Source organism: Myxine glutinosa, chromosome 12 (genome assembly GCF_964187855.1).
Source record: "Myxine glutinosa chromosome 12, kmMyxGlut1.1, whole genome shotgun sequence".
Taxonomy (NCBI): Eukaryota; Metazoa; Chordata; class Myxini; order Myxiniformes; family Myxinidae; genus Myxine; species Myxine glutinosa.
Genome location: NC_136272.1, coordinates 15,914,035 through 15,941,359, shown reverse-complemented (window position 1 = coordinate 15,941,359; position 27,325 = coordinate 15,914,035). Strand labels below are relative to the sequence as shown.

General features: G+C 43.5%; 1 protein-coding gene and 2 long non-coding RNA genes across 8 annotated transcripts in view; 1 reads left to right on the top strand and 2 right to left on the bottom strand.

Annotated features, from left to right (window-relative positions):
- Nucleotides 1-505: 505 nt before the first annotated feature.
- Nucleotides 506-1,590, bottom strand: LOC144888491 (uncharacterized). The gene is made up of 2 exons (XR_013621045.1): nucleotides 1,356-1,590; nucleotides 506-1,273 (listed from the first exon to the last, which is right to left on the bottom strand). It is a non-coding gene; the product is annotated as an uncharacterized LOC144888491 (long non-coding RNA).
- LOC137438181 (uncharacterized) lies at nucleotides 1,118-1,608 on the top strand. The gene is made up of 4 exons (XR_013621046.1): nucleotides 1,118-1,197; nucleotides 1,229-1,323; nucleotides 1,375-1,469; nucleotides 1,521-1,608. It is a non-coding gene; the product is annotated as an uncharacterized LOC137438181 (long non-coding RNA).
- Nucleotides 1,609-2,939: 1,331 nt separating this feature from the next.
- LOC137438180 (putative adenosylhomocysteinase 3) overlaps nucleotides 2,940-27,325 on the bottom strand; it is an 83,968-nt gene continuing 59,582 nt past the window's right edge. For 4 of the 6 annotated variants that reach the window (XM_068133197.2, XM_068133199.2, XM_068133203.2 and 1 more), the window contains exons 7-17: nucleotides 25,733-25,839; nucleotides 21,325-21,441; nucleotides 21,165-21,228; nucleotides 20,900-20,988; nucleotides 18,895-18,965; nucleotides 18,670-18,764; nucleotides 10,190-10,288; nucleotides 6,063-6,131; nucleotides 5,761-5,839; nucleotides 3,288-3,408; nucleotides 2,940-3,176 (exon numbers count right to left, since the gene is read on the bottom strand). In XM_068133197.2, coding sequence (XP_067989298.2) covers nucleotides 3,170-3,176; nucleotides 3,288-3,408; nucleotides 5,761-5,839; nucleotides 6,063-6,131; nucleotides 10,190-10,288; nucleotides 18,670-18,764; nucleotides 18,895-18,965; nucleotides 20,900-20,988; nucleotides 21,165-21,228; nucleotides 21,325-21,441; nucleotides 25,733-25,839 — 918 coding nt within the window. In that variant the 3' untranslated portion in view covers nucleotides 2,940-3,169. Of the gene's footprint in view, nucleotides 3,177-3,280; nucleotides 3,409-5,760; nucleotides 5,840-6,062; nucleotides 6,132-10,189; nucleotides 10,289-18,669; nucleotides 18,765-18,894; nucleotides 18,966-20,899; nucleotides 20,989-21,164; nucleotides 21,229-21,324; nucleotides 21,442-25,732; nucleotides 25,840-27,325 lie in introns of those variants that run through there. The other 2 variants (XM_068133198.2, XM_068133200.2) reach the window with 1 other exon arrangement.

Sequence of the window (27,325 nt, the reverse complement as noted above, 5' to 3'; positions counted from 1 at the left end):
ATCCTGCTATGTATCGTTTTTGGTCCCATCTTCCAATGATGAAGAATCACTTAAAAATTCTAGTAGCCGGATCCGAATCCGGATCTTCACCAAAACCGAATCATTTCATCCTTCTCACATACGCTACATCTCTGCCAAATTTCGTCCGAATCCGTCCACAACTTTTTGAGATATTTTGTTCACAAACGGACAGACAAATGGACAAACAGACAGACAGGGGTGACAACATAACCTCCATCCATCCACCTTTGGTGGCGGAGGTAATGATCGAAGCACAAAACCGTCATGGCGGAGAAATTCCCGTTTTACAAAGAAAATGCACAACTGCTGCCTTTTTGTGAGTGGAAAATCCAATGAAGCTTCCAAAAGATTCATCTGCAACCGCACGACAATAGTGGGCGATGAACAACGGTGAAACATCCAGATGAGAAGGGATTCGCCATCACGGTGGCTTAGCAAACATGACGTCACAAGCCAAGGTTAGAAATAGGATTTCCCCAATCTGTCAACGAGCCTATTCGATTTAATTGAATGAGGAAACAATATGTCCATTACAACTCAACACAAACATCTTTTGAGAAATTACTCTCGCTATTCTCCTTTATTTGTGACCTACAAACAAACATGAAGCTCTGCTGCCAGGTCGGAGGTATTGAAGGGAAAGATAAGCAATTTAAAGAGGGTCGGGCGAGCAGGCGTAAATGTTTCGCAAAAAATTTGTCTTTTGTTTTGTTTGAACAGGTTCGTATTACCTGTAAAATTAACAGCGAGACACACCGGCTGCACTAGGGATGGATACGTGTCGAGCACAAACCAGGCTTTTGTCAGTGACAAGACGAAGTTACAGGATTCTTATTAAATCATTTTGTCAAGTTTCAGAACCTTGTGCACATCTCCGTTGAAGAATTGCACCTCGCTTATGAACACTATGCACTCTAGCCCTAGCATAGGTGTTCCTGAACCGAGTTGTTAGGGTTAGGGTTAGGGTTAGTTGTTTGGGTTAGGGTTAGGTTCCTGAACCAATCACGAGGTTCCTGAGCACCTGCTTGGTGGTTTGTTAGGGTTAGGGTTAGGGTTAGGTTTAGGGTTAGGGTTAGGGTTAGAGTTAGTTGTTTGGGTTAGGGTTAGGTTCCTGAACCAATCACGAGGTTCCTGAGCACCTGCTTGGTGGTTTGTTAGGGTTAGGGTTAGGGTTAGGTTTAGGGTTAGGGTTAGTTGTTAGGGGTAGTTGTTAGGGTTAGGTTCCTGAACCAATCACGAGGTTCCTGAGCACCTGCTTGGTGGTTTGTTAGGGTTAGGGTTAGGGTTAGTTGTTAGGGTTAGGTTCCTGAACCAATCACGAGGTTCCTGAGCACCTGCCTGGTGGTTTGTTAGTTGTTAGGGTTAGGTTCCTGAACCAATCACGAGGTTCCTGAGCACCTGCTTGGTGGTTTGTTAGGGTTAGGGTTAGGGTTAGTTGTTAGGGTTAGGTTCCTGAACCAATCACGAGGTTCCTGAGCACCTGCCTGGTGGTTTGTTAGTTGTTAGGGTTAGGTTCCTGAACCAATCACGAGGTTCCTGAGCACCTGCTTGGTGGTTTGTTAGGGTTAGGGTTAGGGTTAGGGTTAGTTGTTAGGGTTAGGTTCCTGAACCAATCACGAGGTTTCTGAGCACCTGCCTGGTGGTTTGTTAGTTGTTAGGGTTAGGTTCCTGAACCAATCATGACGTTCCTGAGCACCTGCCTGGTGGTTTGTGTGGAACTTTTCTCAGTCAACGCTTCTTATGGATTGCCGATCACTGCCTGCCAGTCGCATTGTGCCCTTTCGTGGCAATCTCCGGAACTTTTCAACATGCCACAAGTAAAATAAAAATCTTAATCATGGCACATCTAAATAGTGTGACGAACAAGACAAAACACTGAGGCTGTGTGACGAGATGAATCACTTAATACTGCCACCAATGAACTTTACACAGCACCTCTTGAGAGCTGGCCTACTGCCATTATTGCTTTAGTGGTTAAAGCAGCAATACAAGTGCGATGGTCCGAAAGTCACTTTTTTTTGTGAGCATCACCTGTGTGTGCTGCTGACTGGTATAATGGCGAGCTGTTGATATGCCGTTTCCCCTGAAAGACCCCGAGTTTAGAAATGTGCTTGTGTTGTTGCCAGACAATACTTCAGGTTGACTGTTAGAAACAAACTTGATTGTGAAGGTAAGGATTAAACTTTAGCATCAACCGTAAAGTCTAACAAGCCACCGATATGCATGTATGAATAAGCAAAGGGCAATCACGAGGTACGAATCGGTTCATTCCCAACTTAGGAAGACTTTGCAAGATGGGATGGAGGAGGCAGTGAGGCTGTGGGATTGGTGATGAGTATTATCGGACCTGAGAGCGAGGGGTATACTGTACTATAGATTACGTATGGGGAAGGAGTTGTAAGCACTAATTAATAGTAATGAGTGAGTGATAGTGAGTATTATTTAATACAATATAAGAATGAGTGAGGAGTGGTGAGTATTCTCAAGCAGCAGTGTGTGAGGGGTGGTGAGAGATAGAATGCATTGAAATTGGGTTTACATAGACCCATTCATTCATTGTGCAGTTTGGGTTGGGTTTGCATCATTGGCCCGCTGATGCAGTGCCCCCTGCTGGTTAGGGTAGGAATTTGGCCATGGTGCAGGCGAATGCTCAAGAACCCTTCGCGAAGGACACCGTGGAATATTTAAAGTCCACCAACTAATGCCGGCAGCCATTATTAGTCGGTGGACATTAGCCTGTTTAACGTCCATCGGAGGGACGGCACACGCATTGATGAATCGCCCTGCCTGTGAAACACCGGGATGACAGTTTATAGACGGGTCGAGATTCAGACCCAGGCTAAAACGGTTTAAAGGTGAGTGTGGGTTTAAGTAGATGAAGCCCATGTTTATCAAGATTGGCTTACAGAAAGTTGAGGTATAAGGGTTATGGCAAACTAAACGAAAAAGCATGTTTGTTGCAAAAGGGGGATGGGGGGAGATATGAGCTCACTGGTCCATGATGAGCAATCTTAAGAAAAAAAAAAAAAAAGGCAAATATGTTCAAAGGACGGATATAGGGGTCGGTTAACTATTGGGTCAAGATGATTGACACAGCGGGTTGTGCAGAGATCGTCCCGCAATCTCAAACAAGAACACCGCCCAGCCATCAGTATCTGCAGAAGAACAAGAATGGGAAAGTGAGAAATGACGAAACAAAAGATCAATGTTTGCTGTGTATCTGAGGTAGGTGTGAAGGGTGGAATGATGTCATGACATTTTAATACCGGTAATAATTAGGCTTGAAAGGCCCGTTCTTGTTGATGCCCAGATACTTGGCCTGTTCTTCAGTGAGTTCCGTCAGGTGTGCATCGAATGATGGCAAGTGCAGGCTGGCCACGTACTCATCTACCAAGTGTACCACACCAAATATGTGACAAAGGATACATTCATTACAGGCGTATATAATTGAAAAGACACTCCTTTTTCATTGGAATACCAAATATGGAAAGACAAACATTTTTAAGTAGAAATCGATCTTCAAGCTGCATTGCTGCTTTGAGTAGAAAGGATGCAAGAAAAGCAAGCAAGATGATTGACTGGAATATGAACACCAAGAACATGTACCACAATCGTCTGGATCAATGAACAAGGTGTGGGGTGGCCAGGGCATGGATGAGTCGAGCGTTGAAGCCACACACGAACATATGTGCACACCATTATGCCTCCACAAATGATGGCTACGAGTTGAGTGGTTGATGGTTGATCAACCATGGTTGATGGCTAGTAGTGGAATAACCAAGTTTGAGGAAAATCTTTGGTGTGAGAAGCTTGCACGTCAAAATTGTGGTTTGCCATCTACGTAAGTGCAGATGAGCAAGAGTGAAAGACAGACGGCGCACATGACGGCGCACATGTGATGAGCGACATAATCCATTGCATAATGGTTGAGGCCCAAAAAAAATAATTGATGTGCATGAGATCTTGTTGTGAGTATGTGGCTGATTCTTGCACGATGAGATGAACGGAAATAGCAACAAATGGCAAAAAATATTAAAATTGATGCGCATGAGATCTTATTGCGAGTATGTGGCTGATTCTTGAATGATGAGATGAATGAAAACAGCAACAAATGACAAAAAAATTAAAATTGATGCACATGAGATCTTTTTGCGAGTATGTGGCCGATTCTTGAATGATGAGATTAATGAAAATAGCAACAAATGGCCAAAAAAAATTAAAATTGATGCGTATGAGATCTTGTTGCGAGTATATGGCTAATTCTTGAACAATGAGATTAATGAAAATAGCAACAAATGGCAAAAAAAATAAAATTGATGCGCATGAAATCTTGTTGTGAGTAGGTGGCTATTCTTGAACAATGAGATGAACGAAAATAGCAACAAATGGCAAAAAAAAAAAAAATTGATGCGCATGAGATCTTGATGCGAGTATGTGGCTGCTTCTTGAACAATGAGATGAATGGAAATAGCAACAAATGGCCAAAAAAATAAAAATTGATGCACATGAGATCTTGTTGCGAGTATGTGGCTGATTCTTGAATGATGAGATGAACGAAAATAGCAACAAATGGCAAAAAAAATTAAAATTGATGCACATGAGATCTTGGTGCGAGTATGTGGCTGATTCTTGAATGATGAGATGAATGAAAATAGCAACAAATGGCAAGAAAAATTAAAATTGATGCACATGAGATCTTGGTGCGAGTATGTGGCTGATTCTTGAATGATGAGATGAACGAAAATAGCAACAAATGGCAAAAAAAATTAAAATTGATGCACATGAGATCTTGGTGCGAGTATGTGGCTGATTCTTGAATGATGAGATGAATGAAAATAGCAAATGGCAAGAAAAATTAAAATTGATGCACATGAGATCTTGGTGCGAGTATGTGGCTGATTCTTGAATGATGAGATGAACGAAAATAGCAACAAATGGCAAAAAAAATTGATGCACATGAGATCTTGTTTCGAGTATGTGGCTGATTCTTGAACGATGAGATGAATGAAAATAGCCGCAAATGGCAAAAAAAAATTCAATTGAACAACATAGTGGGGAAAAAATCAGGTGCAGTATCTGGTGATATTGCTCAAAATTGAACAATCTTCTCGCAGTTACATTCTCATAATTACCCTCACCAGAGGAAAGGGCATGGCATAAGGGTCTGTTTGTCTGTCTGTCTGTCTGCACCGACCGTGAGTTTATCTATCAATTACGTACTGTTGAAATGCAATCACGTCTATTAATTACGTACCATTGGAACATGAGTACGTCTATTAATTATATATCATTAGAGCGTGAGTACGTCTACGATTTATGTACTATTGGAACGTGAGTAGGTATATTAAATACGTACAACTGGAACGTGAGTTCGTCTATTAATTACATACTAATTACGTATTGGAACGTTATTAATTACAATCTCTGATTGCAGCATCTGCAATCTCTGTTTGCTCTTTCTTGTTGCATTCATTGACTGACTCTTAGCCTATTTTGTGGCAGAAAACAGCCAAGGCCGAGAAGCATACCTGTCCTCACGTAGATATCTGAAGAACTTCAATTTGTACTCACAAACAACAGTTTCAAACAGATATAAAATACAGGCATGCACATTCATGAAGCTACATCCAAGCACATGCCTATGTTACCTGTAAACATTCATCCAGGTTGTAGGCAAATTCATTAGTGTTCTGGTTTGTGTATGTTGAGATAGTGGGTTGTGCCTACTCTCATCCTCACCCATCTTTTTGGGAAGCAGATAAACATCCTGTTTGTAGCGTCCCTCCGGTGCATTGTACAACTCAATAAGAGCCAGAGCCTGCCAAGGTCATTCACAGGAAAGATATCAGTTGTGAGTGGGGGGAAGAGTTCAGCTCATAAGAGATAATGAGGAGTGAGGAGGTAAAGCAAGTTAAAAATGGAGATTCTAGAATGATTGGTAGTAGGTGAAGTTAAATTACAGCAGGGAGAAGGTGATTAAAAGGAATGGAGAAACAAAAGAGGGGGCGTGGATGGGGGTGGCGAGGTGAGGAAAGACTTACCTGCGTTGTTGCTGTAATAGAGAGCACAAATGAAGGCACACTCGAGCAGCTCAGGTTCAAAAGCCGGCCCTGTCACACACAAACGATCACTTGCAGTTACAACCTGATAGCCAGCCCATCCCATTCCCAAGAGCCAAAAAACAAATATTAAATAAAACATCACTAACAGTTAACTGTTATGACTTGCAGTATGTTCATTAAAAAAGATTGGTAAGTTTGCTCCTAAACCCACTACCCCTCCCCCAGCCCACACCAAGTCTTTCCCCAGTGTCTCAGACTTTATGGAGGTGCTAAATACACATATGAGTTGCTGCTCAACGTAGGCTTATAAAGCCAGGGTGCAATGTAAAAATGTTTGCTTGTTCTCTTATGCCCTTCTGTGCTGGAAGAAACCCGGCCTTCATCCTCTGTCGTAATTCTGGGTCTTCCATGAAGCTCAAACTTGAGATGTAAAAGAGCCAAAGCATGAGAATTATTGGTATCATCCAACAATGGTTTGAAGCATGGTGTATTACTAACTCGTGATTAACAGGTTCGTGATGTCAGTCTTCCAGTGCTTCTTTTCCGGTCTTATACCCTCTCTGCCTTTTAAACCCTCTACTCGTCCCCAGCCATACAACAACTAATATGTTTGATCAACAACCACGTTTGTTAAATTTCCTAAAGTTCATCCTTCAGTTCTGCACTCTTTTCTTAATCTTTTCTTCTGCTGATGGAATCGTCTTCTCAGCAGTGTCTGCCAAATGAGGGTCTTCCTTTCATTGCCATCTCATTTGATCACCCCCTCACCCCCACCCCACACATTTTCTTTTATGAACTAACCCTCTCCTTTTTCCAACTACCTCAAAGACTACTACTACTACTACAACCACTACCACTACTACTTCTTCAACCACCCTGACTCTTCTCACATTGTTGGGTCACCCAAGGAAAGTCTTGCGTCTTTCACAAACTGGCTGACAGGACGTGACGTTTGACTGATGGTGGCAGGGATTTGTAATTTGTTCCAGGGTGCGGGCGATAACTTTTCGTGGAAAACACCGTGGGATCTTTAACATTCCCCATTTAATGCCAATAGAAGGCACATCAGCCATGCATCCATCCAAGGAACTGCACACTTTGTGATGTACCACACTACCTGCAAAGCACCATCCTGGCAGTTTATAGTCGTGTTGGAAATCGACCCAGACTAGACAGGTCCAAAGTAAGTCTGCTACCCTGCCGGACTTCACTAACTATGTCTCTGTGTCTCTATGTCTCTCTGTCTCTGTCTCTCTGTCTCTGTGTCTCTGTCTCTCTGTCTCTCTGTCTCTCTGTCTCTCTGTCTCTCTCTCCCCAAATGGACCGCATAGCAAATCCTCCCATCTACTTTCTCCTCTCGAAGAAGTTCAGTCACTCAAACTTCTGGGACTCACTATCACCCATGATCTTTCTTGGGCAAACCACATTTCAAAGATGGCCTCCAAAGCCAGCTGCCGACTGGGCATCCTCCATCATGCAAACTCCTTGCTTGACCCACCTGAACTCCTATCCACCTACAAGGTTTTCACCTGTAGCTTGATGGAGTACTGCTCTCCCTTCTGGGCTGCCCCCCTGCCTCACTCAGCTTGACGCCGTGGAAACCAAGGCTTTCAAGATCATTGGAATCCCTTGCGATGAAGCTGAGTAGATGGGCCGATGACTTCACCATTGCCGACAGCTCGGTGGTCTTTTGGTCTTATCCCGCCTCCTTGCTGGTCTTGCACCCTCTGCCCTCTCAGTGCTTTGACCCACCCAGGTATTTGCATGGTGCACGCGGTCAACCAGCAACCCCCGTAGAGTGAAACTCCCAAAATGTGGAATCATTGCTCACCTCCACTCATTTGTTCCTCTTTTTCCCCACCTGTAGAACCAACTAAAGGAATATCTTCAATCTCCCTCCAGGTCTTCAAGACAGGTATTCATTCACCACCATCTCACATCATCCCCCCTCCAAAACCATTATATTTTCTACACCCGTTAAACCACCCTCACCATCCCCTTAAATTTTGCTTCTATATCCATCTTGTTCACTCCTTACGTTCTTCCCTACCCCTCAACCTTACTCACGTATCCCTTCTCGGCCGTCTCTATCTATTTTGTCCTTTTTTGTATTTTGTCTCCCCAAAAAACCTCTTCACCCATATATCCAAGTGACAAGTTGACATTTATAATCACATCAGAAGAAAAAAATGAGCAAAACAAACAAACAATAATGGGACTAAATGAATAAGAACTAGAGCTTCCAGGGAAGCAGAACTCAACTGAACTGACTGGACAACTTTAAAGTAGGTCAGTTGTCTGTACTAGATTTCACTTAAATGAAAAGCCAACAACCTTGTGTAATAATAATTTTAAGGTTGAGTTAAAAAGATTTTTGTCAATTTCTATATATACATTTCACTTCCGTAAATGTTGTGTTCACGTCTTTCTCAGTTTTAGCATCCTAAATTCTTGTGCTTTTCTTAAGAGCTGAAAAAAATATGCTGGCCTATGGTGGCCATTTTGTGACAGATCGGGTTGACATGCGATAGCAACCTACCTTGTGTGGTAAGAGTCTCACACACCAAGTTTGATCAAAATCCATAAATATTTGTGGACGTTAATGTCTTAACGTCGTTTCGGAGCTGAAAACAATATGACGGCCTATGGCGGCCATTTTGTGACGGATCGGGTTGGAATGCAATCGCAACCTACCTTGTGTGGTAAGGGTTAAACATTCTAAGTTTGATCAAAATCTGTTAATATTTGTGGACGCTAGAGTGTTAACGTCGTTTTCATGACCAAAAACAAAATGGTCGGCTAAGTCCGCCATTTTTCAACGGATTGGGCTGAAATGTAATTGTTACGTGCTCCTCCCCGAACCCCGGTCACAGTGTACCTCCGAGCCCCGAGAGGAGTCACGGCAGAAAGATGTGTTATTCTGTATGTCAAAGATCAATGGTGAAACCACACCAATTGTTACCAACAAACAAGTATTGTATTAAGGTCACACAAGAATAACAGTACAATAACAATATTAATCAATTGTACAACCAATATATCATTCCTATGATGGTACCATCAGTTTCGTACAATATAACTCACTGTGCTCCAAGTGAGCGAAAATAACATTCCCAATGTCTCTGTCCCAGCTTCAAACCAAAGTCGATCCACGCTCCAGTGATCGTCAGAAAGATGTTGTATCGAGACCAAAATCCCGTTTGGTTGACAGTCACACTGCCAAAGATAGGCAAAAGTGTCTTCAAGAGGCGGCTGGGAAATCACACCTTCGGGTATGGACGTTCAACGGCTCCCAATCGGCGAACCGCAATTTCCCACTCAAGATCCACGTTACACACACACACCAGGTTAACGGCTGGATGCGTTGAAATGGTTGAAGCGAGGGGAAAACCTGGAGCGATGCGAAATCAGGCGTGAGGGAAAATGGCCAACGGTCTGTTCTCGAGACGTAACGGCACTCCAATGATTCTCTTCGGAATCAACCGCAAAACCTGTCACACAGGTTTATCTGTCACAGCGATAACAACTCTGTCGCAGGAATCCCTTTCCCAGGAAACCCCAAAGTTCGCTAGTGACCCCCGTTCGCCAGCGTTCGCTCCAGACCTCCAAGCAGCTCGGCTCCTTCTCCGACCTCACTTGCTCCGCCTCTTCTTCCTCTTCTTCTTTCTCGTCCGGTTCCCGATCCGGTTTCCGGTTTCTTTTAAAACACTAACTTTTTTTACCTTTTGAAAATAGTTATCTCCAATTCACTTAAACGATAACAATAATAGTACATGGAACCAAAAATGTTTACAGTGGATGAGAACCACAACAACGGAAGTGACGAATCCATAACAGTAATACCAACCTGGTCCTTGGGGTAAGGATGCTGCATGTCGAGTTTGATCAGAATCGGTTGATATTTGTGGACGCTGGAGTGTTAACGTCGAAAAGTTAACGGACGACAGACGACAGACGACAGACGACGACGACAAACGACGGAGGGTTCATTATGTGATGAACTCAACTGGACGGTAGTCCAGTTGAGTTAACAAGTGACAAAAAGGTAGTTCTACTTGATATCAAGCAATTGTGTCATTGCATTTCACTATGATCAGCTGACTCACCTCGGCCAAAAGGAGGACACGTTTACCATCAGGCCAGATCACATGGTCTACCTGAGAACGGACTCTCTCCCACGTAAGGTCAGGAGCTCTGAGGCTTGCCTGTTGGAGACAGCACACGCAGGCAGTGGTAATTATTATATTTAAACATCATTCTCAAAATTTATTTGGATCATCAGTCAGCAATACTGCCCAGAACAAGCTGAAACATCTGAATGACGACTATACTTCAACCTCCAGCTTATCTCAGCAATGACCTTTAAAAATTTGGTATACCTGAACAATCAAATCGACGAGTCAAACAATCAAACCTGAACAATCGATCGATGCACATCACACCATGGTGATGGGAGTTTATAAGACATCAGATTGATAACTAGAATGGCCCTCGGTAGAGTGCATACCTCCTCAAGGCTGAACAGTTTACATTTTGTATCCAACTGATAGGCCAGATCTGCTGACATGAACCAAAATCGGCTTGTTCTTGTCACCTAACCAACTCATCCACCAAGTTGATTTTTTTTTTTTGTATGCAAGATCGAGTCTCGTGTAACAGCTAACACATTAAACACAACAAACATAAACGGACACATAAAACATATAATAGAGGAAGCGGGAGACAAGATGGGGAGAGAGAGGGAAGCACACAAGTACAACAACAGTAGAGTCCAGGGACATCGGGAGATCTGCGAAAGGGAGAGGGCTGGGGGTCGGGGTGTGGGGGGGGGGGGGGGGGGGTTACATGGTATAAACAAAATTGACACAACCAGGAATTTCAGGAATGCAGTCGGAGATTAAAAAAGGTGGATTTGGGGTGTATTAACGGGGGTAGAAAAGATAAAGGTTTTGGATGGGGAAGATAAGAGATGGTGGTAAACAGCTGTTTTGAAGACCTGGAGGGAGGAGTGGGATTGAAGAGAGTGAGGGAGTTTGGTCCAGAGGCGGGAGAAAAGAGGAATGAAGGAGTGAAGGTGAGCAGAGAGTCTTGATTTTGGCAGTTTAACCATAAGAGGGTTGCAGGCAGATCTTGTGCGACCTGAAGGAATATTTCGGGAACAGAGCACAGATAGAGCTGGCAGAGCTAGGCCAGAAAAGAATCGGTAGAAGACAGAAAGACCACCAACCTGCCTGCGGTGAGACAGTGAAAGACACTCAGAATCAACTTCATCACGGGGAGATACCAATGATTCTGAATGCTTCGGTTTCTACAGCGTGAAGCCGAGCTAGGTGTGAGGCAGGAGCACCGACCCAGAGGGGAGAACAGTATTCCATTGAGCTGCGGATGAAAGCCGTTTATGTGGTGAGGAGCTCAGGTGTGCCAAGGAAGGACTTTGCATGACGGAGGATGCCCAGTCGGTGACTGGCTTTGGAGGCCAGATTGGAAATGTGGTTTTCCCAGGAAAGATCATGGCAGATAGTGAGACCCAAAAGCTTGAGTGACAGAACTTCTTGGAGAGGATTGTTCAGAAAGTAGATGGGAGGGTTGTCCAGTCGGTCTTTTCGGAGAGACGTAGTAAGAGTGCGAGATTTGTCAGGATTGAAAGACATGTTCCACTTGTTTGACCAGTCTGTGATTTTGTCCAGGTCTGCAGAGAGTGAGGAGGCTGCAGACTGCCGATCTGAGGGATGAGGAATAGAGCGGCAGAGAGTGGAGTCATCAGCAAAGAGATAGAGAGGATTTTCAAGAGTCAGAGAGATCATTGATGAAGACGAGAAAAAGCACAGGGCCCAGAACACTGCCTTGTGGAACTCCAGCCTGAACAGGAAGGGGAGGGGAGATGAGAGAATTCCATTCAGGGCCACACGTTAACTGCAACCGGAGACAAGCCATGAGTGGAGAAATCCATGGATACCATAGGAGGAGAGTTTGGTGACAGAGCAGAGTGCCAGACCTCATCGAAGGCATGAGATATGTCAAGGGAGACTGCTCTGATTTCATGTTTGCTGTTGAGGACCTCCATCCATTGTTGAGACAGCAGAAGCAGCATGTCCAGAGTAGAATGACCTGGTCTGAATCTAAATTGATGATCATAGATCAAGCAATTGGAGAAGACGAAGGATTTAATATCCGAAGCAATGATGGATTCCATGACTTTGCTGATGATTGGGAGCAGGATGATTGGTCTGTCTGGATGATTGCAAGGATCTGTTTTTGCACCTTTCTGATGTAAAGCGGTAATGTTGGCTGATTTCCAAACCGATGGCAGATGACCTTGAGCAAAGAAAGGGTGAAGAGAACATAGAGAGGGTGAGATAGAGCATCAGAGCAGGATTTTAGGACCCGTGGGCTGATGCCGTCTGGTCCAGTTGCAAAATCAGTCAAGGTTTGACAGAAACTTCTCCACCTTGTCAGGAGAAAAGGCACAGAGAGTCCAGGAGCAGCTGAGTTCGACTGGGAAAGGTGGGTACAGAGAGAGACGGATTTGGGACACAAGATTATGAGGCACACACAGAGTTTAGGCATTCAGCTTTTTCACGTGCGGAGTCAGCTGTGTAGCCGTTTGAGGTAAGGGAGGAGATGGAGGGGGAACAAACACCAAAAACAGATTTGACCAGATGCCACCAGGGTTTGGAGGAGGGAGACAGGTTTGACAGTTCAGTCTTGAGAGTAGAGAGATATTGTTTCCTGGCTCTCCTAAGGGTAGACACACACTTGTTCCGAGCTTTGTGAAAGGAACTGAGATTGCCTTCCATTGGATTTGCCTTCCATGAGGCAAAGGCAAGTTGTTTCAGAGCAACTGCCTCACCACAATATTCAGTGTATTATGCACGGAAGGAAGGGTATGAGAACTGAAGACAAGATGGGATGAATCTGTGCATGAGAGAGAGCAATTTACTTTGGAAGAATTCACAGGATGAGTTGATGTCAGAGGCAGTAGAGATGGGAGACAAGTCCAGATGATTGATGTCTGCTTGAAGACCATGCCAGTTGGCCTGAGTGAAATTCCAGACTCGTCGATGCTGAGGAGGCCCTCTGAGAACGGCCAGGGAGAGGTCCACTTTAACAAGCAAATTATCAGATGAACCGATTGGAGCAGAAGAAGAACAGCAGACATTTGCAGGGAAGTTAGTCATAACCAAGTCAAGAAGAGACGAAGTACAGTTGACTGAGATCCGGGTCGGGAAATTAACAGATTGTCAGTCCCCAATGAGTCGCAAAAGTCCTTTGCTGAGGTGCCATGGCTGGTGCAAGAGGTATCCACGCCCAGCCACCTGGCATGATAACAGTTGAAGTCGCCACATATGAGGAAGAGAGAGTTGGGATGAGTGGATAAAAGTTGGTCCATGTTATTAGACAGCGAGATGTAAATGGAGTCATCACTGCTTGGTGGGATGGTACAGAACACATATGAACAGAAAGTGGGAGCCGAGAGGAAGTCGTAGCCAGAGGTACTCCTAGTTTGGTCAGAACTTGTCCACAACTTTTTGAATATCATTCTCGATATCGTTTTTAGCAACCATCTCTCAATGGTAAAGAATCACTTAAAAAATTATTGGATTCAGATCTTCACCAACATCGAATCGATTCATCCTTGTCACACTCCCAATTTGTCCACCAAGTTTACTCTGAATTAGTCCACAACTTTTTGAGATATCGGTGATATTTATCGGTTTTAGCCCGATCTCTCAATGGTGAAGAATCACTGAAAAAATTCTCAGATCCAAAACTGGATCTTCACCAAAATCTAATCATTTCATCCTTGTGATACACTCAACCTCTCCACCAAATTTTGTCTGAATCTGTCCACAATGTTTTGAGATATCCTATTCACAGACAAACAAACAAAGAGACAGGGCTGAAAACATAACCTCCTTCCACCTTTGGCGGCAGAGGTAAGATACAATAGAGTGTATAATTAAGTCAATACACCACTCCAAACCTAAAGTTTTCTACAGGCAAAAATAGTGTTTTGATCCGGCTCCTGAACATGTTTCTAGAGCGATAATTTGCTTGGCAAGACTAATTATTATTAAGATTATCTAGAATTTGAATTCCAGTTAAGGTACAGGTATCCCCCACTTAACGAAGGTTCGCATAACGAAGGTTAGCATGAGGAAGGGTCACATAGCGAGGATTCGCATAGTGAAGGTTCGCTGCAACGAATGGTTTCATTTAGGCCTATTCATCGCTTAACAAAGGCCTTCATTCGCTACAACGAAGGAGCTGTCAGAGAGTCTGTGTCTGGTGATTTTGCAATGTCACTTCTAAATAATTTTAAATACTTATATTATTATAAATAATTGATAACGAGGTCCAGCATAATGAAGGTTCGCATAACAAAGGGTTATAAAGGTACGTAACCACGTAACCCCTTCGTTAAGTGGAGGATACCTATATTGTCATTGTGCACAGTCCGTCCATCCGTTGCCTATTTCAACTTTTCTGGCCAAACCGCTCGGCCGATCTGGCAGAAATCCGCTCCTGACTGGTAACGGGGATGGCAAAGCTCATTTAGGTCACGTGACAGGAAGTGTGTCAAAATGGTGGACTTAGTAAATTCCTTGAAAAATATTTTTCTCCAGACTCATTCCAGACTCAGTCAGAATGCTACAAAATTTGGGTTATGACATTAAGCCACGGTAGTGATGCTAAATTGCGGAGGCCATGCCGATCATGTGACTGGAAGTGCATCAAAATGGCCAGCTTAGTCAATTTTGGGGAAAATCGTGTAAATTCCTTCAAAAATCTTCTTCTCCAGACTCACGAGTCAGAATGCTACAAAATTTGGATTACAACATTAGGCCAGGGTAGGGATGTTAAATTGTGGAGATCATGCCCAACACGTGACCAGAAATGTGTCAAAATAGCTGACTTACCCACCAGTCAGAATGCTACCAAATTTGGTTTACAACATTAGGCCAAGTGGTCCTACAGGTCCAGTGGTCCTATTTTTCGAATTTCCCCCCTACCCTCACCCACCTCTACTCCATGTGTCACCCCCGTCCCCAAAAATAGCCATGTATGATACCATGAGATGCATCCATCTGAAATCTTTCCTGCCTGTGGAAGAAACTTCCACATTCCTTTCAATCTCATTCTTCCTTCCAGGTCTTCAAAACAGCTGTTCACCACCATCTCAGGTCATCCCCAATCCAAAACGATGATCTTTTCTGCCCTCATTAAACCACCCCCCAGCCCCCACCACACTGTCCAATTTTTCCTTCCTGAGAGCTTCCATCTTGTCCATCCCATGCGTCAACTCCACATCCCTTATTTCAACAAGTCTCCTATTTTGTCCTTCAGCCCTGCTTCTGTTGTGTTTCCCCTTCTCTTTCTATTATACCTTTTGTTCTATTACATTTTGATCAGTTCTGCGTTATAGCTCCTCGAGGAACCTCGACTTTGTATCAAAAAACAAACAACATATCCTCCCACTGTAATGTACGAAAGACTCGCCCGACTGCAACTTCAAGATAATGTAAGTCAGGGTACAATCATTGTGTTTCTGCAAGATCCCACTTGTGCTGCATCAAATATGATTTGGCAAATTGCTTTTTAATCTTCTCTTCATAATTCATTTTCTCAAGCACAGCGCAGCATCTCGAAGTTGAGAAACACGGCAAGGTCGATGATAGGGGAATGGCAAAAGGGAGGAAGGGAGGGGTGAGTAGGAGCAAAAAGCATGGCGAGTGTGTTAATTTAGCGTTTTATTTAACTTTGACTTTGGAAAAGCTTTAAGGAGCAGCAGAGGTGCATTTCAAACCACGGCCTGAATGACAGATCTCACCAACGCTTAGCGCGCATTACGCACCAAGGTTGTGCTGCAAATATCCTACAAGTTTTTTTTTCTTATTTTGGAGCCACAAGAGTATCACAAATTGAGAGCAGCTCCAAAAATCAGGAGAGGTCATGTATGTATGTATGTATGTATGTATGTTCTATATATTATTTTTGGCCCATCACTCTCACTGTTTGATTCGTGGAACTAGCTGGATGGTGTGAAATTTTTTTAACCTAACCGATTCCCAAAAGGATGGGAGATGGTCCTGCATTCTGTCTGTGTGTCAGTGAGCTGGTGCGTGAGTCTGAACGCAGATATACTTTAATTATTATAGATACACAAGGTTACATTAGCAACTTGGATACAGGAGGAGGCCATTCGGCCCATCAATCCTGTGCTACACCTATGCCATATCAATTCAATCTAACGGTTAATCAACCTACATTCATTGAGGGAAAGGTTGTGGGGGTAGAGGAGTGAGGATGAGAACATCAGGGTAAGCATACACATCACCAAGGTGTTTTATACACAGGTGTAATATAACAAAAATATATTATAGTTATCATAAATTCTAAAATAATTTCCATTTATTTGTGTTGTTTTTGTTTTGGGTGTTTTTTGGAGGGGGGCAACATGAATGTAAGGTGAGGAATGAACAAGGACAGCACATGCAAGTTTTGGCGAAATCTTCTCACAAACATGACACAGGTATACAATCGCCCATCCATACCTGCTAATATCCATGTATTTCTCGATCCCCAATAATTATATGTACCTAACTCGAAGTTGAATCTACTTTTTCTGTAGCCACTACATTTCCAGGGATATTGTTCCATGCATTAACTACTCTCTGAGATCGTTCATTCTCAGATCGAACATAATCTGTATGAAACCTCTGTCTTTTTGTTTCAATAATGAGAATGGAACAACATTGTTTAATTTGACTGTAACATTTTTGTTTAATTTAACCGCAAGTTGACTTTATTCCTTGAATGTGGTTTTTATCAAAGTTAGGCATGCCTGTTCCCAAAGATGTATTTATCTGCACCTATATTTCCAGTGATGTATATCGTTTATTTCAAAGAGATTAAAATAACATAACGCCACTGGTACGTAGCTTTGCAAAGCAGGAAAACAGAGTTACAAACCTTTAGTGGGAAGGGGGAGAGTGTGAAGAGAGGACAAAGAGGATGGAGGGGGAGAGAACGAGAGAGCGAGAGAGCGAGAGAGCGAGAGAGCGAGAGAGAGAGGGGGTGGGGGATAGGAGAGAGAGACAGTAATGGAGAAGGGATCTAAGGGGGAAGGGGGGGGGGGAGAGGAAGATAGGGCGAAGAGAAGAGTGGAGAGGAGAGTGGGGAAGAGAAAAGGGGACAGAAGGAGAAAGAGAAGGAGAAGAGAAGAGGGGAGGGGCGAAGGTGAGAGAGGGGGGAAGGGGAAGATAGAGGGAGGGGGAAGGAGAGAGATGGGTGAGAGAGAGGGAGATGGGGAGTGGATGAGGGGGAAACGGGGTAAGAGAGGTGGAGAGGATTTAAAAGTAAAAGTCTATATAAACTCCACTCCCCTCCCCCAGCGAGGCCCTGCATTTGTTAGATGCTTTGTCTTGTTTTTAGTGGAATGGTGTGAAGGCAGAAACTCAACCGTAATAACATACCTTTGCTACAAGTAATGTAATAGCAGTTAAAAGAGGAAGCTGCAGATCTTCTGGGATCCTTTTGGGTGGCTTGGTTTTAAGTGAGCAAGATTGGTTATTATTACAGGTTGTTTTGTATACTGAATCGAGGCTCGTGAAAGAGCTAACATTTATTTCACAAACAAATCAACCAGACAAACAAAATATACAAAAAGAGGGAGCGGAAGACAAGATGGGGAGAGAAGGGGAAGTACACAACCACAACATTTGAGAGCAGGGAGAAGTGTGGGAGGGAGAGGGCTTGGGGGCAGGAGGCGTGGGAAGGGGGGGGGGGGGATGGGAGAAGTATAAAACACAAGGGGACCGAAATTAGCGGGGGTAGAAAAGATCAAGGTTTTGTATGGGGGAGGATAAGAGATGGTGGTGTTCTGTGAGCTGGAAGCAAATACCCAGCTAACGCAACACTGTTTGGCCAACGTTGGCATTTGGTCAATTGGTCGCAAGCGCATTGTTGACGTCAGGGTGACGTTGTCTATTGGTTGCAATTGTGACGTCTATTTTCCAACGTTGGACCAACGTTGTTTATCCGTTGCAAACGCGACGTCCATTTTCCAACGTTGGCCCAACGTTGTTGTGTTACCTGGGTAGTCACTGAGCCTGAAAGTTAAGCAACAAATTCTCAGTGAATTGAGTTGTGTTGAGCATTTGCTGTTGTCATTTTTTGTCATCAAATTCTATCTTGCGTGTCAAATCCAGTGCATTGAGCTGGGCAGCCGACCACAATCTCCTGTCATGTTCCACCCATAGTCATCTTATCTACTCCAGCAAACCCTGCCCGATTTTGTTTTCTGGCAGCCCTTTTTTTATTTGTTCAGCCTCATCCGTCTGTTTGCCATTGCCCCAATGGCAGTATCACTCTCCATACTATATCGTTTGACTCTTCCGCAAACCTCAATTTTCCATTCGAAAAAAATGGCAAGTCTTTCGATGTTGTGAACAGAGAATGCCACGATACCTTTTCCGTTCATAGGAACTTTGTCCGCAAGCATTCTGATCAAAAATATTTAGTTCTTGAATCTTAGTATTCAAATATAATTGTAACCATACTCGGCTGAAGATGGTCTGCTCACCACAGCTATTTCTGTGTTGGAGTGTCCCATGTTGCAGATAATGACTCCGTTCTTCACACGATCCAGTTGCTCTCGTGTCACCACGTTTTTGTTCCCTGAAAAACAGGTCAAAGTCAGTGGTTTGTTCACAACGGCCAAAAGATCCAGCTGTATCATACTTTAAAAAACGTGTTAGATAAGCAAGCAGGTAGATATGAATAGCTTGAAGATGTAGTCCTATCTTACCTGTGCAAGAAATGATGATATCGACCTGCCGAATGACTTCATTCAATTTCACCACACGACAGCCATCCATGCTTTGAGTGCAAGATCATAAATAAAAGTCAAAGGGAAAGAAAAAGCAGGAAATGGTTTAAAAGCAATCATACGATCAATCACATAGATACAAAGAGTTTAATATATTTACATATCCCACACTGACAATCCACTCGTTATAACAGCAAACTTATCCACACAGTGGTTGTTAAGGAAGCCAATAATAAGAGTGGAATCACAACACTGACCTTACAGTAACTAGATACAGTCGCCTGCAAAAGTATTCACCCCCTCCAAACTTTTCACATTTTGATGCCACCGAAGCTTATTTCATGATGCTTTTCAAATCAAACTTAACACATCGAGTCTTCACAAACTACTCCAAACTGATAAAGATAAAAATATAAAAAATTCAGATAAAATGTGAATAAGTTAAATTAACAGAGAAAATCAGATGATTCTCAGTTGCATAAGTATTCAACTCTTTTGCCTAATAAAACCCCAAATCATTTCAGGAGCAAATTATTTGTTTGAAAGGTTTAAAAAAGCAAGTGTAAAAGGTTTAATCTGTATGTAATCAGTGGTTTAATAAAAAAATTACGCTTCCACAATTGTCAAAGGAGTTTTAAGGTGTAACTCACTTGGTCAACCAACAAGGCAAACATGAAGACGAAGGAACTTTCCAAAGAAGTCAGACATAAAGTGGTGGAGAAGCTCCATTCAGGGGGGTTATAAGAAGATTTCAAAGTCACTCATTATCTCTTTGAGTACAGTGAAATCCATCATTAGGAAGAGGAAGAGGTATCATACCACCCAGGCTCTACCCAGACCAGGTCGCCCATACAAACGCAGCAGCCGGGCAAGCAGGAAACTGATTCGGGATGTCATTGTAAATCCAACAATGGCTTTGAAAGATCTGCAGGGCTTTATGTCTGAGATGGGGGTCAGTGTTCATCAGTCAACAATATCCATTTCGCTTCACAAAGGGACAGGTGGCAAGAGAGAAGCTAATATTGAAAAAGACGCATCTAAAAGCTCATATGGAATTTGTGAAAAAGCATTTTAATGATACGGCAGACATGTGGAGAAAAGTCTTGTGGTCAGACGAGACAAAAATATAACTTTTTGGTTTAAATTCCAAGCGTTACATCTGGCGAATCTAAACACTGCACGTTGCCCAGGCAACATCATCCCTACTACCAAACATGGTGGTGGCAGCATCATGTTATGGGGCTGCTTTTCATCAGCAGGGACTGGCAAGCTTGTCAGGATAGAAGGGGCAATGGATGGTGCAAACTACAGGAGAATCCTTGATGAAAACCTGCTCGAGTCAGCCATGATCTGAAACTGGGTAGGAAATTCACATTTCAGCAGGATAATGATCTGAAGCACAAAGCTAAATCCACACTTGAATGGCTGAATAAGCAGAAAATAATGGTTCTTGAGTGGCCCAATCAAAGTCCTGACTTGAACCCAATTTAACATTTATGGCGAGACTTGAAGATTGCAGTCCATCGACGATCCCCATCAAACTTGGCAGAACTAGAGCAATTTTCACATGAAGCATGGGCAAAGATTTCACCATCTTACTGTGCAAAGCTGGTGGAGACCGATCCAAAAAGTCTCATAACAGTCATTGCTGCAAAAGCGCTTCCACCATGTACTGACCCCTAAGGGGCTGAATACTTTTGCAACCAGTGAATTTTGATTTGTACATGTTTTTTGCAGGTATTCCTGACATGTAACCATCTTCACCTACAAGTGTTTAGTTTGATCTCTTCAGTTGTTAATAAAAAAAAGTTCATTTGGAAAAAATATTTCCACATAATTCATCCAAATGTGGCATTATTAGCAGGGGTAAATACTTTTGCAGGCCATTGTAAATGTCTGGACGAGAGAAAATCCTTTACAATGGATTACCCTACAAAGCAAACGCTCCCTTGAACTCATTCAGCCCAGACCCTCGTCAACACACCAGGCCTGCAGGGCGCAGATTGGATCGACCTCTGTGACGCAAATCACAGCACCCAGGCCCTTGAGAGCTGCACAACAGCCTTTACCCACCTGGTGTTAAAGGAGGGAGGTTGGGACAAAAGGGGTCAGGCTACATGTGATGGACCTGTTATCAGCTATGACCGCAGAACACACACACTGCCGGGATCTGGATAATCCAGCATCACACATATATTTTAAAACGAGGGCTTAAAGGTGTTTCTCTGCATGTCTATAGTGACTCTGACCTCACCGTAGCCACACACCACCACCTGCTTTCCTCCAAACATGATGTCTGTAGTTCTTTTCAGTCTGAGCCAAAAGACGATAACAGAATCATATAACTTCAGCAGATAACAGACAGCACCAACAGTATAATCCAGAACAAATCTCACGCACAATACTTACCCGTCGAGAATCGACTCACGACAGCTGTACAAATTGTCAAACTTCTGTTTGGTTACAGAGTCGTTTACATTCATTGCTGGCACGCACAACTTTCCTGCCTTGGACAGCTGGTATAACCTGAGGCAAGGGTTCAAAGATATATATTTTAATAACTGAATTAATCACATAAATACATTTCCCAGTAATTGAACATTTCAGAATGTACTAAACAGATAAAGAGTACATTACTTCAATACCACCTTCAGGAGAAGGCAATCTTACAATTTAAGGGGAAGTAAAATTTGAGATTTTGAAAACAAAGAGTAGGTAAGTCACTCAGTAAAGCGCATACCTCTGGTAGGCTGAGCAGTTTAAGTTTTGCAGCTCACTGAGAAGCGGAAGCTGTATCAGAACTTTCACCACAATCTAATCAGCTTGTTCTTGTCACCTACCCAACTCATTCACCAAGTTGTGTTATAACTCGTCCATAATTTTTTGAGACATTATGTTATATATCATTTTGGCCCCATTTTTTAAATGCTGAAAAATAACTTAGAAAATTAAAAAATATTCTAGTATCGGGATCCAGATCGTCACCAAAATCAAATCAACTCGTCTTTGCCACACAACCAACCTGTCCACCAAGTTTCGTCCGACTCAGTTCATAACTTTTTGAGATATCGTGCGCACAGACAGACAGACAAACGACATATGATAAAATAATTTTTTTTTTTCATCATAACAACCAGGAAGGGGTGAAACATAACCTCCATCCACTTTCGATGGTGGAGGTAAACATATGAAAAACAAGGATAACTTTAGATAACAAACAAATCAACATCTATATTATAAAAGGAGTCACGTCTGTCTGTCTGTTTGTCATGTTATAACTTGAGAACGGATTAACGGATTTCAATTAATCCAACTACGGTGGATTCAGGTAACTACCAGGAGTGTTTGTGATCAAATTTTTTTTATTTTTTTTAATGGGTACATAGACGCGCGTGTCAAAACTGCAAATGCCAACACATGACGATGGTATCCCTGCACGGAGAGCAGGATCTCACAGGAATATTTTTTATTTTTTCTTACCCCATAGATTAGCCATCGCAGCAAAGATTGGTATTTCCGTCAGCGAAGCGACGGGTCTTATATTCTAGTACATATATGAGATTTGAAACTGGCATCTTAGCATCCATCACACGTTTCAGATGGGATTGCTGAACAAGAAAATATTTTTCATAAATTCTATTATTATTAAGAGGAGTGTTGTGAAACATCCAAATAAACACACAATTATCATTCACAGTTTCAACATTTGCAACGATGTGGCAGCATCTGCTAACTTCTGGAGGACGAGCTTGCCAGTGAGTGAGTACTGTTTGCACAGTTGGTATCAAATGGCATTTGTGTTTCAGTTCAGTACATCTCAGCATGCTTCCAACATCAAATCAACTTTAATATGATCAAAGAAAGTGACAAACAGCTTCCTCGTTTTTCATTTGCATAAGGTGGTTATGTTTGAAATGTGCCGTGTTGCACTGGAAGCTTATTACATGACATTTGGCAATTCAAACTTGGCACAATAATAAGCTACTCTCGGATCAAAAGGATCACAATGTTTAAGATGTATTTATGGGTTTTGGCAGGATTTTGTTTCACAACAACTTTCAGAACACAATGAACTAGAACGGCACTCAGTAGAGAACATACCTCTGCCTGGTTGGCCATATCACTCAATGGTGAAGAATCACTTAAAATATTATACTAGCTGGAACCGGATCCGGATCTTCACCAACATTGAATCGATTCTTCCTTGTCACACACACACAACATGTCCAACAAGTTTCGTCGAAATCCACCATAACTTTTTGAGATATCCTGCTATGTATCGTTTTTGGCCCGATCTCCCAATGGTGAAGAATCACTTAAAACATTCTCGTAGCCGGATCCGAATCCGGATCTTCACCAAAAATTAATCATTTCGTCCTTGTCACATACGCTACATCTCTGCCAAATTTCGTCCGAATCCGTCCACAACTTTTTGAGCTATTTTGTTCACGAAATGGCAGTTATCAGGCATTATCAGGTGTACTTAAGGAAAACCATTTTATTAAAAGGAGACACGGATCGACGAAAAAGGAGAACCACGAGAAGAAAGGTAGACTGAAACAATGAATGAAGATAAATAAATAAATTAATACGCACTCAATAAAACGATATGTACTTAATACAAACAAGTACAAAAAGTTTTAATTAAAACAAAAGCCACGTCGATGTTACACAATGCCTAGATGCAGCTGTGCCTATAACGTCGATGTTATAGGCACAGGACATTCCTATTGATTCGATTACTTGATGTTATTTTTGTGCAAAGTGAAAATATATCTCGGCAATTTCCCGTATGTAGCGACGAATTTTTAATATATCTCGGCATTTTCCCGTCTGTTATTTCAGGCGGTGTATGACTGACCATGCCGCGATTTAAAAAAAATATATCTCGGCAATTTCCCGTGTGTGGCGACACGTGAACGAAGCTATGCTCCTCTCTCCACATTATTGTGATGACGTATAAATTAAATATTTCATCGTGACGATTGTCATCAAATGGACGAATTTTTAATATATCTCGGCATTTTCCCGTCTCTTATTTCGAGCGGTGTATAACTGAGCATGCCGCGATTAAAAAATATATATATCTCAATGGACTTGAAGTTACAGGCCTTTGAGAATTCATTTCGTTCTATAAAGGGCAACTTTCATCAGATTTTCTTCCCGTTTTTTTTCAACCGAGTCTAAAACTATGTTAGCGACTGTGAAAAATGAAATGATACATCGAATTTGATTTGAAATAAAACTGTGTGAGAGAGGAAGACACCACGGGCCTACAAAACAGGCCTCAAAGCTATGCGAGTTAATAAAATGGTGGATATTTGTTTATATGAAGCCTCTCCCACAATGGGTGGAGCTATGGTTCCCAAAATGGGTGGAGCTTTGAGGTTTTGTCTTCTCTGCAAGAACAAGAAGAAGAAGAACAAGAAGAACAACAACAACACCAACAGCAGAGGGCACTCTATGACCAGCGTCTTGCGACGCGGCTAAAAAGACCATATGGCAGCACATGCATTCTTCCACACACACAAAGGGGAGAAACGAGGCAAGGTCTTGAAGGATATGAGTAGGCAGGTTTCTAAGACAAAGCATGGGGAAAGACTGCAGTGCAACACAGGCCAGCACTATAACATCTGCGAAGGCGAGCCCACTGAACTCTGACACCGACCCCAGAGAAAGCATAAGCGTCTGTGGCTCAGACCATCAGACTATCAGCTTTTAAGAGAGTGAGAGGAGAGTCGTGAAGTGCAGGAGAAAAGAGCTGGAAAATAAAAGAGTGATCGAGCCCTTGTATGGCACCTCCACTCCTGCCAAGCACTGCACTTTTAAATGTTCTGTGCTCATCCCTCAGCACCAGCCAATGAGGTGCCACGTCACCACTGCCATAGTGATGTCATGTCCACACGTTGTTGCCACCAGCACCGCTTGAACTAATGATACGACACTTTGCAGTGCACCAATTGCAGCGCACAGTTTGTGGTCCTCGTGATGGCCGGCGCTACACCGGACGCCTTATTCTCAGAGTGCAGGCCATCAGGAGGGTTTATTGGCCCAAACACGAACCAAAACACATGCAAATGCACCCCCTCTCCTGCCTTGCCTGGTTGTCATATCTGGCTTTACAGGGAGAACACACACCAATTACATTTCCCTATTTCAACGATACCACTCCTCGTGGCACACATCAGAACAGGACAACTACATTATAATGGGTCCTTGGTGACAAAAACAGCTCCACACTACACAAACACATGAACCACCCTAACTTAACATACTAGCTAATTCATCGCCCTTACACTGTAACAGTACTTTTTTCCTCATTTTAGAGGCAATTGAAGACGTCACAATGACTGAACAAATTACAATACTTTAGGACACAATTTGAGATAACGGTCAAAACTCTGCGGCAAATTACAAGGTTGAATTCCACCTTAGTTTCAACTATCCCCTGTCTTAATTCCTGGCTTTAAGATCCCAAACTCAAGGTGGTCCGAAAAGGCCATATAAATGAGTTGAGTTAAATATCCTACAACCATGAATAAACAAGTTGTGTGTTTGTTTAACAACAAGTTAAACAGCAAACATCTGCTAACCTCCAGAGGAAAAGCTTTCCAGTAAATGAATACTATTCGAGCAGTTTCTTTGAAATGCCAGGTGTGTGTGCACGTAAGCACGTCTCAGGATGCTTCAAGCATCAAATGAACTTCAATACGATGAAAAGAAAGTGGAAAACAGCTTTAACGTGATAAGGAGGTTATGTTTGTTGTGTGTTGTGTTGTAATCCATGTTGAATACATGACTTGCTTGTAACAGAGACCTGTGCACACCAGTGACACTCTCCTCTACGATTCCTTTCACTTTTCTGAACACCTCAGAATGCTTTCGATACATCCAGTGGGTGAGGTCTCCTCCATCGTCCAGAATCTAATGAGAGAATCAAGACAATTTAAGACAGATATAATACACATGTAACTATACAAATTATTAGTTGCAAGTGAAAGTTTTCATTATATACATTACATACCGACACAGTATGTATAACATACTAGCAGAAGTACCCGGCATTGCCTGGCGGGGGAGGGGAGGGGAGGGGAGGGGAATGGGGGGGAGGGGAGAAGAGTGGGAGGGGGAGGAGGGGAGGGAGAGAGGGGAGAAGAGGGGGGGATGGGGAGGGGGAGGGATGGGAGGGGGTGGGAGGGGGGAGGGGTGGGAGGGGGGAGGGGTGGGAGGGGGGAGAGGGTGGAGAGGGTGGAGGGGGGAGGGGAGGAGGGGAGGAGGGAGGGGGAGGGGCTGGAGGGGGGAGGGGAGGGGGAGGGGGGAGGGGAGGGGAGAGGGGGGGAGGGGGGAGGGGGGAAGCGGAAGGGGGGAGGGGGAAGGGGGGACGGGGAGGGGGGAGGGGGGAAGGGGGGAGGGGTAGAGGGGGAAAGGGGGGGGGTAGAGGGGGAAAGGGGGGAGGGGGGAAGGGGGAAGGGGGGAGGGGGGAGGGGATGGGGAGGGTGAGGGACGCCCTCCAGTACCGGCGTTGCCGGGCGGGGGAAGGGAGACCCGTACATTCCCAACCCGTACATTCGCCCTCTCGACTCAAGCTCACTCGGACAAAAGCCTCGCACAAATTACACCGTGAAGGCCCAATGGCCATGTCTATGCCACAAATCAAGTACGTGAGCGAGTCGGGCGCACTGAATTGAAAATATATAGAACGCTCATACTCCGTGAAAAGTGAAGCTACAATATTTTTGAAAAATTTCATTGGTTGCTCGGAGACGGCAGCATGTAAAAACCGTTTGAATATTTGCAATACAGTTTGATCCAGAGGTAAGTGGTATGGTCTTGCTGGTTGGTGGACACGATATGTGTAAGGGAAATTATTTTGGTGTCCTGTATCTGGTCGTGCTAGTTGGTGAACACGGTACATTTAAGGGAAATGATTTTCTGTCATTCTTCTGAGTGGTTGCTTCTCCTTCCCCGTATTTTTGTTCATTTTATTGTTTTTTTCCACTCTCTTGAGTTGTGGGCCTTCCTTGAGTGGTATTACATTTATCATCATCATCATTGGAATGTCTGTTGTAAAGATACGGACATCAAGTCCGTATATTGACGCAGAGAGCATCAAGCACCATCTTTTTATACCAGGCAACGACAACGGCAACGCACTAACGCAGTTACGCAGACCTCGCTCGGCCCCGCCCACAGCAACCGCTCTCGGCCCCGCCCATAGCTGCCTCGCTCGGCCCCGCCCACAGCGATCTCGCCCGGGCCCGCCCACAGCGACCTCGCTCGGTCCCGCCCACAGCGACCTCGCTCGGTCCCGCCCACAGCGACCTTGCTTGGTCCCTCCCACAGCGGCATCACTCCGCCCTACACGGCACTATCGATATATTATTCGTACAATGCCGGGTACTTCTGCTCG